We start from the raw sequence: 15,465 nt of genomic DNA on the forward strand, positions 1-15,465 counted from the left end.
TAAATGTGTTGCATGTTTCATACTCTATCCCCAGAGGGAAAGCAAACCAGATGGGATTTTAAATGCTAAATTTCATGTTCTACCGTTTAGTAGGTTAGTTCACCCCTCATTTGCTTACCATCTGTCATTGTTTCTGTTTTATTATCTTGCATGCCTTTACAGAAATTTTAGATATCAATGTTTTGCAGGGTCATCATAAGATACTGTACTCTCTATATTACAGCTCAATACATCTCAATTTAAATAGTGCACATTACTATTAGTACTTTATAGAAAATACCACCTAAGAACCTCTCCTCATTGTTCTTCTGGAACTGTAATTTTAGTCTTTGATCTAAAAAAAAACGTATATGATCTTTCTTCTGCAAGAATGCCAATTTAATTGATAAACAGAATGTAATTGTAGGTATCTCTGCTGGGTGTCTAGAATTTGAAGTGGCAAAATACACATGGATGAGTACTTTAAGGGGATAATACTCTTGGAATGTGATTATTGTAAATTCTGTTTCTTCAGTAGTGCAGTGACCAGTATCATGTCCCAGTCTACTGGATGCCAGATCCTATGGAATAGAAATGTAAATTAAATTTAAAATACAAAAACACAGCATTTTTCCAGTCACTCTTCTGGAAAGGGCATGATGCATATGATCTTGCCTGTCTTCATTTTCTTTTTGAGATGGATATGGATAGGTTACAGAATTGCTGTACAGTACTACCTCACTAAGCACAATATTGATTTTTTAAAATAATGTAGATCAGTATTTAATTTCATAGTTTGCAGAATTCGCATTGTGGGTTATTGATGAAATAATAGATATTTGGGGAATTACAGTATATATGAAACTCATTGTGAAATGTTATATACAGCAGATACTGTACAGAAGATTTACGCTATTGAAGAAACTGTGAATTTGTTGGACCAGTGGTATGAAAATAAGGATTTAGGAGCTCTGTGTATGTGACATTTATTACAGCTCCCTTCAATGCTAACCAAAATTACATTCGTGTTAATAGCGTCCAGATTAAATACAGTAGGTTACATTTAAGCATTCGCATTGAACATAACGTCTCAAGAAAGCCTATTGTACGCCAGTTACAGAGGTTAAAAAAAAATTGAAATAGTCTGCGTTTATTACTGAATGTGTTTGGGAAAGTCGTTTTTTACTACGGTTAATTGTGAGTACTAATTTGTGTTACTAACGTGGAATACTTCACATACCACGTGGCTAATGGTTACTGGTTTGATTACTTTTCCCAGTAACAGAAATTCCGGATACCAGTCAGATGAAAAATGCAATCGTTTTTTTTTTTCAACCCAGCTTCAGTTGCGCGACTCCGTATGTTTTCACTCACATCAAACCATTCTTACTGAACAGAACCTTGCTGCCTAATCCTCTAGTGAGAAACTATTAATTTATCTCAATATAGAGTTAAATTCTGTATTAAGTGTGTGTTCGTTTAAGTTCTTTCACAAGGGCATTTTATTTCTGTTGACAGCAAGCTAAGAAGATTAGAAGCGCAGTTTTCAATTTATCTCACACCCCCAGACCCCAGTTATTGACGAATTTCCTTATCACATTTTGCCAGGAACCAGTCAACGATTGACATCATCTTCCGTATCTGCCAGTTTCAAATTTTTGATTGTTGCTGTAATAAATTAGTTTGCGGTTTTCTCCCCCAAAACCCATTTTCTGCACAGTTTGTTGTTTCCAAGTCCTCAGTTTTCGGGATCTGGCTGGTGGGGTTGAAGTGGGGGGTAACAAAAAGTGAGTATAGGAGTTTGGGGGAGGAGTGTGTGTAAAGAGGGAAAGGGGGAGCAGAGAGAGGGGGTGATATGTGTTCTGGGAAAAGGTTGGAGATTGAGATAGCGCTGAAATTCAGTGACGCACTTCTGTATGAATTTGAGAAACATGAAAGAAGTATTTCATCCTGTTTTAAGGACACAACCGACTGGTGTGCGAGTCGTATTTTTTTAAAAACAAAATACAACGAAATGCCACCTAAATTCAGTTGCTGAAAATGCTGGAATGGGAAATGAATGGTTTTAATAAACACTGCTTAGTTTCCCATGAGCTTGTACGTACGAAAGTTCGAAATAGTTTGGTCTCGATTAAAATAAACATATTCATACTTGCCCAGTTTTGGCGGGGGTGGGGGTGGATGGGTCAGAGATGAATAGGTTAACTTTATGATCTTTCAACCGATACCCTTACAAAAAAACGTAGAGACGTTACATAAGGTAGTATCTGACTGTGACCACTATCAATTGTTGTAAAATATTGCAAATACGTGAAAAACCCAAATCATATAAAGCTCTGAGAGAAGAAGACGCTTCAGTCTAAAACCCGCTGCGATCTCAGTGGTGGATATGCTGTACACGGGGAGGGCTGACTTTCAGATGACATTGACGCTGTGTAGATGAGAGTGGGGATTTGTGCTTCATGTAACGTCTCTGGCTGTTGATGTTAGACGGCGGCACAAGGCGAAGCTGCTCCTACCTTGCTTTTTTTCCTTCCAGCACCACACGCGTCTGGACAGCACCACTCAAAAGGCACTTGGCTTCTTTTTTCCCCAAGGATAGCGTTTTCCGCTGTTTGCAAACATTTCATGGAAACAACTTTCTTTTGTTGGTCCCGACAAAATCACAAGTTTGGAACTTCAAGAGAAATCAACTGATGCTCCCATCGTCTCAATACTGACTGACTTCACAACATTATTGTGAGTAAGGCTGTTTGTTTTGAGCCGTTAAAATGTATAGTAGTAGTAATTATTATTAGTGGTAGGAGCATGGACATGTTATAGCATTTTTATCAAGATGATTGTTTGTGATGATGATAGTGGTAAACAACAATAAACATTCTCAGTAGTATTGATTTTTAAATGTTGGAAGGTAAATGAAGAAACAAAGTGGAGGTAGACACGGGCACGCTGATAGCTAAAAAGGTGTTTAGTGTGTTACTTACTGAAGATCTGTACATAAAATTGCAACGCTTAGTCTTCCTTTGGATGAACTTGGAAACATATATTTGTACACGAAAGAAGAGCGCAGGATCCCGGCGCGCAAAGCTTTACGCTTTAGGCATCCTTTTGTTTTCGAATCCGACTGTGTTTCAGTGCTCCAAGAGAATGCTGTCAGTTCCCGTATCCATCAAAGCTACTGAAAAGATAACCCTGTAAGATATGTATTTATCAGCAGCACCACATTTAGTTCCTAACTATACCCTTGATACTGTAGAATAACTGCGTTTGCCCAACTTTTAAAAGCTTGCAATGTGTGCCTTTTAGGAAGCAATGCATAATAGATTCGCCAAAGTTTTCAGAAAATTATTTACTGTTTCAATACCAATTTTGATTCGTTGGTAATGTATAACCGGAAAGATACAGGAGGTACCTCATACGATTTTCGGTTTTCTTTACGCCGGCATACTGTTTTAAACTGTTTGGTCTATTTCGTTGAGGTGCACCAAAGATAAAGAAAAAAAAACTGTATCTGTATTTTTCTGCTTCCAATTAATTTCTTTATCTGGCAGTTTGGTTAAAGCCCCTTCAGACAATAAATGCATAGGAAATATACGTGAACAGAACGTATTGCGGAACAGACAGATTCATTGCGAAAAATGGCACTTCGTTTATTGGTGAAGTAATTGTCTCATGTGGAAGAATTAATAATGACATCTGTATCACTGCCATGAACTGCATTTTCGTTGTTTTTATAAACGTAAAAAAATGGAATTGGAATATTGCTGCTGCTCTTTCTCGATGCATGCGTTATTACGCATTCCAGACTTGTTTACTAAACTACATGTAAAACGGAATGGTTCTTAGTGGGCAGTAAAATCTGACGTTTTATTTTATGAAATTTCGTGGTAGCCAGTACTGATTGTTGATTCATGTAATATTTAGCTATTATTCCAGTCATGTAAAGCTGTTAGGTTGTTGGTTACAAAAAGAGTCTTATGAAGGTTTAGCTGTCATTAAATTTTCATATGATAAAGTGCGCATTTCGTAGTATTTCGACATATACTTGTGTATTTCACCCATAGAATACTGACAGATCCTTTGTTTCATGTTCTCAGGTCAACGTCAATCCTGACCTGCAAGCTGTATCAGCATCTATTATTTTTTTCCCCAATATTTGGTCCCAAAGTTGGGTAAAGACCGCGAAGCTGCTGTCTACGTGGACTGGTGCTGAAATCTCCCGTCCGTCTGCCAGGACCTCTGCTAAATCCAGAGACATGGCGACAAATGGTACTAAAAGCTCGGATGGACATATCTTAACTGAAGTTAACGAAGCGCCTACAACTAACGACAAACCCAAAACCTTGGTGGTGAAGGTCCAGAAGAAGAAAAAGGACATTCCAGACAGAGAAACATGGAGTGGGAAATTTGACTTCCTCCTTTCTTGCGTTGGTTATGCAATTGGACTGGGCAATGTTTGGAGATTTCCTTATCTCTGTGGAAAAAACGGTGGAGGTAAACATGCATTTCCTTGGCATCTTTTTTTAAAGGAGTTTCCAAACTACCATCAGCAAAATTGGACATGTCGAGCATGTACCTGTAAGAAAAAAAAAGAAAAAAGAAAAGCTGATGAGTCAAAAGTCAATTGTGTTGAAATGGTACTTGTTTTCTAAATGCACGCGCTCACAACGAAACCGCGAATTTAATGTGCGAATCCAGTTATTTTATCAGTGGATTTTTAACAGAGATTTTATAAATGTGTGAAAATATTTATTCTGTTTTGTTTTTTTTTTCACCTCTTAATCCCTGTCCAGGAGCCTTCTTGATTCCCTATTTTTTGACCCTCATATTTGCTGGAGTTCCCTTGTTTCTGCTAGAATGTTCTCTCGGTCAATACACGTCTATCGGCGGGCTTGGAGTCTGGAAACTCGCTCCCATGTTCAAAGGTATTAACAGGAAAATATTTCAAGGGCGGTATTTTCGCCATCATCTATTATGTGGATATACGCACTCGATTGTATTCCTTAAGTGTTGGACCTTAACATGTATAATCCCGTTCCATTTGAAAAGTATTTAAAACGTTGTTGTTGTTGTTGTTGTTGTTTTTAATATTACGCTTATAGTCGTTGATGTGTTTGGACTTGAACCAATCGGAAATAGTTTGGATTGGACGAGGATTTTGGTAATAAATGTGCTAGTCCAAAGGTATCCTTAACATTTATTTTGGGAAATGTTATTAAATGACACGCATATTGTATATTTCATCATCTTTCTATTACCTAGATTTTTTTTCTGAGCTCAATATCCCAGTTGCCTTGTCCATTACTGAATAGATTGTGCATCATTTTCATACTTTAGGTGTGGGCCTAGCTGCTGCTGTGCTGTCGTTCTGGCTTAACATTTACTACATTGTCATTATTGCCTGGGCAATTTATTACCTGTATAACTCCTTTACCACAGTAAGTACAGAATTTCTTTTGAAAAAATATTAGCCAGACAACTGTGGCTATTTAAACGTTTAAAAGTATGCTAATGTATGTAAAGAGAGAATATAAAGATACTAAAAATTAAAAAAGTGAAACATTAAAGAATGTTTTTTTATATATAAACGTGAAATGACTACATGCTTTGATTGACTTTTTTTTCCACGTTGAATCAGCAGGTGATGTTCTAGTCAGGATCTGTTCAAAATAATGAGAGGGAAACGAAGAGTGTGGTCAAATGCATTATTCTTGTGTTTTACAGGACCTTCCATGGAAATCTTGTAACAACCCATGGAATACAGACAGATGTTATTCAAACTACAGCATTGTAAATACCACCAACCTGACCAGTGCAGTCATGGAGTTCTGGGAGTAAGACCACATCTTTGTGACGTCGAACACAACACAAAAGCAGTGAACACCTTTGTCTTATCACTAAGGCCCAGTACAAATTTAAAAAAGACACTTTGAAAGATCTGAACTTGTTTGTGTTATTAGAAATCTCACGCATGTCAATTCTGGTTTTTATAGACGCAACATGCATCAAATGACAGACGGATTGGAGAAGCCAGGCCAGATTAGGTGGCCACTAGCAATAACGCTTGCTATTGCTTGGGTTCTTGTTTACTTCTGTATCTGGAAAGGGGTGGGGTGGACTGGCAAGGTAAGAGTTTTGTGTGGTTCCCTGCTATATCACAGCCTTGCATAGTTGCAAGTTCAGACGTAATTCTAAAAAATACAGGCTTGGCTATCTGATATGGAAGACTTACTGTACAGGGATATGTGATCCATTTATTTATTTATTTTAAAATTGACACATTTTATTAATTATTATTATTATTTAATTAATTATTAAACAGAACTTGTTATTTTTCATTTCTGCTTAAGACATAGTATTGGATAGTTATTTGGCTCCCAAGTGTTCAGAGTGTTCAAAGGAAACTGTTTATTAGAAAACATCACAAAAGCTAACATGGTTTCATGCATGTAGTGTGCTCTAAAACTTAAACGTTTTTTTAAACCTCCTCATTGCGTAATGTATGTAATATATGTTATTAACTATAACAATTGACTGGGGCTTAATTTGTATTGATCTATACTTTGAATTGATTTACCTTAACTAAATACACAGATCAGTGTTGTGAACAGACTCTGATTTTTGGAGGCCCACTGTTATTACTGTACCATTCATTTACCTGGCTGTTTTAGGTGCCTAATTGTGTTGTTTTTACTATAAAAGGTCTCTGAAGTCTTTTCTGTTCCAAATCAAGATTAAGTACATTTTACGCTTAACCTTTGATATGTTTAACCATGGAAAGTTCTGTACAGATCTATTTTTTTGTACTGTAATGGGACTTTGACAGTGGCTCAGATTAACAGCACTGTAGTGTACATATGCAGTGCTCTCATGCTCTCATACTCTCAACCAGAATTGACTGTGTTTCACTTTGTTTTCCAGGTGGTTTACTTCTCAGCTACATACCCTTATGTTATGCTTTTCATTTTATTTATCCGTGGAGTCACTCTTCCCGGAGCAAAGGAGGGAATCTTATTCTACATCACTCCCGAATTTAGCAAACTTAAAGAATCTGAGGTAGTATTTGAACCAGATGTATCAAATTTCAGACCATAACATTCTTGAATCAGAATTCTCATCAGGAACATATTCCTTTCTCTTTACAGGTGTGGTTGGATGCAGCAACTCAGATTTTCTTTTCGTATGGTTTGGGTCTTGGTTCTCTGATTGCACTGGGGAGTTACAATCCTTTCAATAACAATGTGTACAGGTAAGGGAGTGATTTCCACGTCAAGGAAATTAAACCCCTTTTCAGGAATCAAATACATTTTTATAATACTGTAGGTTCATGGAATGGTTCCCTTCTTATTTTTTGCCTGTATTCCTACTAAGAAAAAGAGAGAAAAAAACTCTGGCTGTCTGGTCATGTAGGTCCTGTCTGTAAGAAAGTCAGCTGCTGCAGTTCTTAGCCTAAGGGATTTTATAGGCTTCTGTCTTCTGTTGGCATAGTAGTTGGATTTTCAGGCCTGTATAACAAATTAGCCAGGGAAACCCAAGACTATTTGTGAATATGTGATTTAAAGCTGCCATTAAATCAGTAGCAATTAAAGCAGTAAGGGTTAAAAAAGATAATTGTATATGATTTGTGGTGAAATGACCAAATATATCCAGTAATATCTATGTGTGTTTTGTTGTTTTGTGCCACTTAGGGACTCTATCATTGTGTGCTGTATCAATTCTTCTACCAGTATGTTTGCTGGCTTTGTCATCTTTTCTATTGTTGGCTTCATGGCACATGTTACAAAGAGACCAATAGCTGATGTGGCTGCATCAGGTAAGTTTAGTACTGTAAATGATCTTGCCATAGTCAGCATAAGGTTACCTTTAAATATCTAAATATAACATTTTGCATTTGCGAACTGGTGTTTCAAACAGAATATTAGATAAATATCTAAAGTAAGCATGCAGGAACATCATCCTTTGCATTTTGTGAGCACAGATATAATTCATTATAAAGTAACTTGAAGAACATCAGTGTTAAATTACAAAGTTAAAAGTTATGTTAAAATATATTGTGTCTTTCTTTCTAAGGGCCCGGATTGGCCTTCTTGGCTTACCCTGAAGCTGTGACACAGCTGCCGATATCTCCACTATGGGCTATTTTGTTCTTTTCCATGTTACTTATGCTTGGAATTGACAGCCAGGTAACATTCTGGAATTATTTCCCCCAAAAAAATTGTTTTAGGAAGTTTTGTAGTGCATCTCACTATTTTTGTCTGTCTTTTAAATATTCTAAGCATTATGGCATACGTTTTAGGTTAAGACGAACAGGTGCATTTACATTTCTTGGTAAATACTCACGTAATCAATATTTTCCATTAATGGTCCTGATCATTTTAAGAGAAGCAAACAAATAAGGTTAATTAAGAAAAAATATTTCTCTCCCTGAACTCTTTCCAATTGTCGTTCTTCAGTTCTGTACAGTGGAAGGATTCATAACTGCTTTGGTAGATGAGTTTCCACGTCTCCTGCGAGCTCGAAGGGAAATCTTCATTGCTGTGGTTTGCCTTGTGTCATATCTGATTGGGTTATCAAACATCACTCAGGTAAGCATTTCACTCGTTTGTAGTGTTTTTCATGTAGTTGGTATCCGACTGTGATCTTTTTTTCTAAACCAGCCCTGTTACTGGCACAGCTAAAGTCAGACTTTTGGCTTTCATTTAGAGTCGGCAATATTTTCTTTGTATAGACAACAATTTCTAATCTTCAGCTCATACACTAAAATCTCTGGATCTGCGAGAGAGGAATACGGATGGAATAGACTTTACTGTGTACTGCTGTGTACCACCATTTTCATGTTTTGAATCCACTGATGCCTGCAGGTCAAGGATCATCAGACAGAGGAGTGATGCAGCTCTCGCTGACAGCAGTGCAATCTCATTGGTGTCTGACTAGTCATATTGGTTGCTGAGAGGCAGACCTAGGATACCCTTACTGAGAGAAGCTCTTCGAACCCACTCAGCATTTCGCCTCTTTGATGTGCTCCTAGTCACAGTTAATAATATGAAAATATAATGTCATCATATTTAAGGCATGTGGTAAAAAACATACATTAATCTATCCATTTTCTAACCACTTTATCCAATACAGGGTCATGGGGGAGCCAGAGATTATCCTGGCAAGCAATAGGTGCAGGACAGGGTAGACTGGATGGGATGCCTTTGCATCACAGGGCATATACAGTACACAGAAACACACACTTGCACCAGGGACAGTTTTGCCAGAATCCAATTAACCTACCAGTATGGATTTACTGTGGGGAGGAAACTGGAGCAGCCAGAGGAAATCCACATGAACACAGAGAGAACATAAATAATCCACACAGGTAGTGCCACGGGAATTGGACCCGTAGTCCCAGGCCTGTGAGTCAGCCACCACTGCCCTTTTCCACCTAATAAAAAATGGTATGACCCTAATAACCCAGATATGGTGAATTTAAGCCAGGGCAATGTCACTAGGTGACTATAACAGGATTTTTTGCTACTGGCAGCACACAAAAATAGGGTTGGGATGAGTAGGCCAAGGTTTGGTTTACAATCAAACAAAAACTCTTGAATTCTCAGGCCTCTGAGGTGTCAGTGAAGGACTTCAGCTCTTCCAGTCAGTTCCAGCTCTCCTGTCAGGCGTTATGGACCATGTACCTGTCAGACAATGAATGGCTTGATATCAAGGAGCATGTCTGTCCTTCCTCATTCTCCCTGTTCTTTACAGGACTTGAACCTGACAGCTAAGATGTAAAGAAAAATTTAGCATTCTCAAAATTGATTGTTGTAAAATAAGACAAAAAACAAAACAATGTTAAAAGATAATTTCATATTAAAAAGATAAAGAAGACAGTAGATTTACCATTCTCTCAATATAACTTAAAATCAGAATAGAAGGTTTTACAGTTTTGATTTTGAAATCCAGTGCTTTGTTTAAAATAATCTAGGACTAATGGAGAAAGCACTTTATTTAGTTTAATTCCTGCCAGAAGACAAATGCTGAAAATGTGGGTCAATGTCACTGTCCTTATTTGGCTGATAAACATCTAAAATAATGAAATCATACTCCCTGTTACTTCTACTGGGCAGAAAGCATAATTTTAAATGGTTTCTCTTTTGTAACCCATTTCTTGTCTCAGTAAATATTCTCGATGATTATTAAGCATAGACATCAAAGGCATCCACTTTCCTGTAGGAACATGACATTGAGCTCTTTTGCTTAAACCTTTGTATTTTATATTTTTCTAGATTTAGCTGTGTGTCTAGCTATTTCTAGGCTTTTTATTGAACTCAACAAAAAATAAAGGTTCCTATATGCTGTCAGTTTATTTTAGGATTACAGTGCATCTTTACTAATTTGTTGTTGTTTATTTGTAAGCAAATAGATGCATGCAATTTTTAAAGTAAATAGATGTATTTAAATTTTATTAGCCATGACTATAAAGTACATTTTTAGAATAAAATGAATAGAACCAATAATGTTAGAATAATTTCAATTGGAAGAGTGTATGTTGTCCATTCTTATTGTTTATCTGAAAATTATTATCTGAAAATTCTATTAAGATGTTTCTTCAAATTCCTCACAGATCTTCTTTAACAACAATTAAATACAGTAGGTAATTAGTTCGAGACTCACATAACACTCTGTTTTAAAACAATGTATCAATACTAACACCTTTACTATAGTATAGTACTTTGTGCTAAACCTTTATAATAATGGTCTCATGTGTAATATTTTAAATATTTTCCATAAAAGTCACAACCAGACTGACTATCAATGTGATTATGTCATCAGGGTGGGATCTACGTGTTTAAATTATTTGACTACTACTCAGCCAGTGGGATGTGTCTGCTGTTTCTCGTCTTCTTTGAGTGCATTTCCATATCCTGGTGCTATGGTATGTATTACAGTCATGATGTAAAACTCACCTTAAAATCCTTATGCATTTAGTTATTTTTTGTCCATTTATACGGGAAACTATAAAGTATGAGAGCATGTTTTTAAATCCCTTTTCTCTGTCAGGAGGCAATAAACTATCACTTTCTAATTTGATAAATTCCCGGATTCCTGAGGAGACACTAACAGAACACATTGCATGTCTGTGCATTTCTGTCTCTTGAAGGTGTGAACAGGTTTTATGACAACATTCAAGAGATGGTCGGATACAGGCCGTGTTTATGGTGGAAGCTGTGCTGGTCCGTCTTCACTCCTTTAATTGTGGCTGTAAGCATCCTTTTTGTTTCTTTAAATGATATTTAAACATCTGGTTTGAATAAAATATACAGAATACAAAATTTAGTATACAGCATATACAAAAATATATACGTACAACTATACATTATATGCAAGATTTTATAGATTATATTTGACCAAATCATAAAAATGCAAAAAAAATGTCTGTCTTAATGATGGCTTGATGTCTTTTTATTCTCTCTAAACCTCTAGGTAGGTTGGATTATAGTGTACAAATAAATGACTGAAAAGTACAAGAATAGGAGGTTTCTATCTTGTAAAAAGGTTAAAAGATTAAGAAATCAGGGCATCAGAAAGTCTCGAATCACAAATTCACTGCTCTATGGCTACACTTCTGCCTATGATGTTTTCATGACTGGTTGTCAGAAAACTGCATTGACTCAGTTCCTTTTCAAGGGTTCTGTAGGGTAACACAATTCTTGTGTTGCTTTAGGGTGTGTTCCTCTTCAGTGCGGTGCAAATGGTTCCACTCACCATGAACAACTATGTTTTCCCGTCATGGGGACAAGGAGTAGGATGGTGTATGGCTTTGTCTTCCATGGTGTTAATCCCTGGCTATATGGGTTACATGTTTCTCACACTAAAGGGCTCATTAAAACAGGTAATTTCTTTCACTTGTTTGGTTGCTTTTATATTGGATTTTTTATTTGCCATCTCCTTTTTTTGACAGTCTTAGGCATCAATTGGCCACAGGACTTTTGGGAATATAAAATATGACATTTTGTTATATTACACAGATTATGAGTATTTCAGCTTTTCATGAAAGACATACTGCATTGAGGGTGTATATACTGCATCGTCCTTTATTACAGTATTCAGGATTTTGGGTATTTAGGATCACTTTAGATTTTCAAATAACCATACAACCCCATGGACCATTATTTAACCCACTCCAGGGTAAGAAAAAGTGCACAACAGTATTTATCGGTAGTCTTAATATAAATGGATAATATGGAAAGAAAATGAATACTGATATATACTGTTATATTCACACAAAAAAACTGTTGTGAAAAAATATTTTAAAACGTAATTAACTCAGGCCAATAAGAGCCATGACACCTGTCTATCATTGTTCTATTGGACATATTCAAACAACTGAATAGAACTTCAACAGCAGGTCTAGTTACAGACCATTACTATACTGCTGTGACATAAGAAAAGCTATGCTGGTCATGCAGAACCACTGTGTCAGCTTCTGAGAGAGCTGTTGTTTTACAACAGGCTTCAGACCTGCCAAATAAAGAATGGAAAAGCTCGCCTACCGTATTTGCAGCATCTGTGCATGAAAAGTCTATTCTCCATTGCTATGCCTTGGTTACAACCATTTTAACTTCCTAAATAAAATATACAACTTTATATACTGTAGCATCACCAACTACAGAATCATCAGGGGTATTTATTTAAAGTGAATTCTTTCTATGTGCCTTCCAGCGTCTTCGAATAATGACTCAGCCTTCGGCAGACATTAGGACTCAAGAGAATGGACCCGAACAACAGACAGAGAGTACCAATCCTACTAATGAGGAAGCTTATATTTAAATCCTGCTAAACAAATGCTCACTTAAATGCAGAAAAACGTAATCATGGTTGAACGTGACCAAGGACTTCCATGTCTGAAATATATTCACCTACCTCCAGGGGACAAAATGTGACCAACCTGATTACAAAAATTGTTCTTTTTTAATTTGTAAAAACTTACCCAGCAATGTCCTAGTGATAGTTTGTATTGCATATGCAAAATGTTAGACTGTTAGAGTTTCTAAAATGTTAAACTGTATCTACAGAATCACTACAATTTAAATTACACTTGAAAATTGAATTTTAATGTGTAATATATCAAACCAGAGAAAACCGCAAGGCCCAATGTGATTAAATACTATTGAGCTAACGTTTCAACTATTTTCATGTAATTATGCTATTAAGCAACATAATATTGTTGTGAAATTAATCATTAGAATAGATTAAATATGATTGTACAATAATTAAATATATAAAAAGAAGATTAATGTGTTTACGAGGCAGGTAAATGCAATATGAAAATTGTGTTCCGAATTTCAAGAATTAAAAGCAATGATTTTTATGGGAATGTGCATCAGGCAAGGACAAATTCTTGTGATAGATGTGTTACGTTTTGTAACCAACATTTTTTTTTTTTACAAATTATTCCTTGTTTTTTTAAATAAACAAGCTGTTTTGTTCACCCACAGTCCTGGGACAAATTATGCATAAGCACATGCCCACTTGGGATTCTAAATGGCAATTATCAGAGCCCTTAAGGTAATAACTCTTCTGTCACTAAACCAGATTAATGTTGCAACAGACTGTTACAATTTTATCTTAATTTTCTAAAAATCTTTGTATGAGATCGAACTCTTTTTTTTAGGATTGTTGAAGTTTTCTACTTATTCAATTAAGTGAGAAGGACCAAAATCATTAAACACATAAAGGCATTTATTCATGTGTGACATCTAGATTTGATGAGACCAAAATGAACAAATCTCCATGTTTATGCAACACACAGGGTAAAAAAACGTTGTTATCATTCCAGCAACATTTTATCAAGTGACAGTCCAGAATTCTAAAAAGTCAGACCTTCTTGTTTCATTAATATGCCACTCCTCAGGTACTCATGAAAAATAAATGGTGAAAGTGACCAAATTTCTCCTGAAACTTATTAATAAGTGCTGTGAAGGGCTTAAGCCTAAAGTCAATCATTTTATTTTAAGCCATAGTCTAATTATATGACTGTGCAGGTTTCCAGTACTAAACCTAACTAAATCTTGAAACCTTACCACCAAACTTTAATTGTCATCAGACAACAGGCCAATCACAGTACAGGATATTTTAATTTTTATAGAAAGTATATAAATAATGGAGTACTTTGGCAATAAAAATATAGATATATATAGAGTCATATAAAAAGAGAAAGAGTTGACTGTTTTCTTTTTCCCTGTTTATTTAGTTTACCAGTTAAAAGCACAAAGCTTTAACTTGCAATTGCCATTGTATTTACATAGAGAAACCGTTAGTTTGCTTCTGTGGCAGCTACAAGCAACAGGGATCTGGTTAAATAAGTCATTTTTATTCTCTGCAAAGCTATATAATGAAAATGTGCAATGAATAACCAACTGTTCAGTGAATTTTGTATAAAGTTACTATACTGCAGTTTTATCTCTTAAATAATGTCGTAAAACTGTACTGTGTATAACATGTAACTGTGAATGTCTGTATGACCTTTGAAGTTTCCGTCTAAATGTTAAATAATATTATTTGCTGTTTTCTGCAATAATATGTTGATCTCAGAATCTTAAGCACATATCTTACTGAAATGTAAAAATAATAATAATAGGTACTATGTCTAGTAAAATAATGTTTTGTATATTTCTATGTTACATGGGCCTAATGTATAATAATAATATTCTATATAAAAATAACATACCATGTAAATGTCTTTAGATGGTGTTATATGAAAAAAGCATGACTGTCCTATATATGTTACTTTCAAAAACAAATAAAGAATTATAGATTATGTGATTTGCTGCTTCTTAAATATTTGCTGGGACAGCATGAAATTCCATTTTCTTCTCCAAGTTGCATATCTGTGTAATCCACTGGAGTTTAATAAGCTCCATGACTGCCTCAAGGTATCATCATCATTTATGACTCATGTAAAGTAGGCTGCAAAATGAGGTCATTTAACCAAAAGAAGTTTGTAAACGTTTTGCACCACATTTGAATTGCTGAATAAGTCTGTAACCTTACAGTGACATTTCTGCTTTGGATATACAGTATTTGCTGTGAGTTTTAAAATATTTATAGTTTTAACTAAGAGCTTATTGATGCCTTACATTACAAAATGTTATATCTTCAGAAGTACAATTAAGTATCCACTTAGTTAATGTCGGATTGATAATGTCTAATCTTGTTTCTTTTCTGGCTGTTTCATAAGGCAGTATGGACCTGCTAAGAAATGATTGGTAACTGCAACGCTGAAAAAGCTGCTTGAAAGTGATACTGGAAAACACCCAGAGCATGTTGTGTTGGGAGATAATGTGATTATTAAATTAATAAGAACCAGCATGGTTTTCACTCATCTCTACACTCAGTAGACCCCTGCATCACATTGAATTTAATCCAAGACCCGTCAGATAAAGTCTTAATTCCTGCAAGAAACCTAAACAGAACTCAATCGAAAACTGGCAAAATGTC

General features: G+C 35.7%; 1 protein-coding gene across 1 annotated transcript; it reads left to right on the forward strand.

The window, feature by feature from the left end:
• Positions 1–1,899: 1,899 nt before the first annotated feature.
• slc6a1b (solute carrier family 6 member 1b) lies at positions 1,900–14,790 on the forward strand. The gene is made up of 15 exons (XM_006631020.3): positions 1,900–2,718; positions 4,077–4,473; positions 4,773–4,904; positions 5,317–5,417; positions 5,704–5,813; positions 5,973–6,105; positions 6,901–7,035; positions 7,125–7,228; positions 7,668–7,792; positions 8,050–8,162; positions 8,433–8,564; positions 10,798–10,900; positions 11,126–11,226; positions 11,690–11,857; positions 12,688–14,790. The coding sequence occupies exons 2-15, from the start codon at positions 4,236–4,238 to the stop codon at positions 12,793–12,795; spliced, it is 1,803 nt and encodes a 600-aa protein (XP_006631083.1). The 5' UTR covers positions 1,900–2,718; positions 4,077–4,235; the 3' UTR covers positions 12,796–14,790.
• The last annotated feature ends 675 nt before the right edge of the window (positions 14,791–15,465 follow it).

This window comes from Lepisosteus oculatus, chromosome 4, assembly GCF_040954835.1.
Source record: "Lepisosteus oculatus isolate fLepOcu1 chromosome 4, fLepOcu1.hap2, whole genome shotgun sequence".
NCBI classification, from domain to species: Eukaryota; Metazoa; Chordata; class Actinopteri; order Semionotiformes; family Lepisosteidae; genus Lepisosteus; species Lepisosteus oculatus.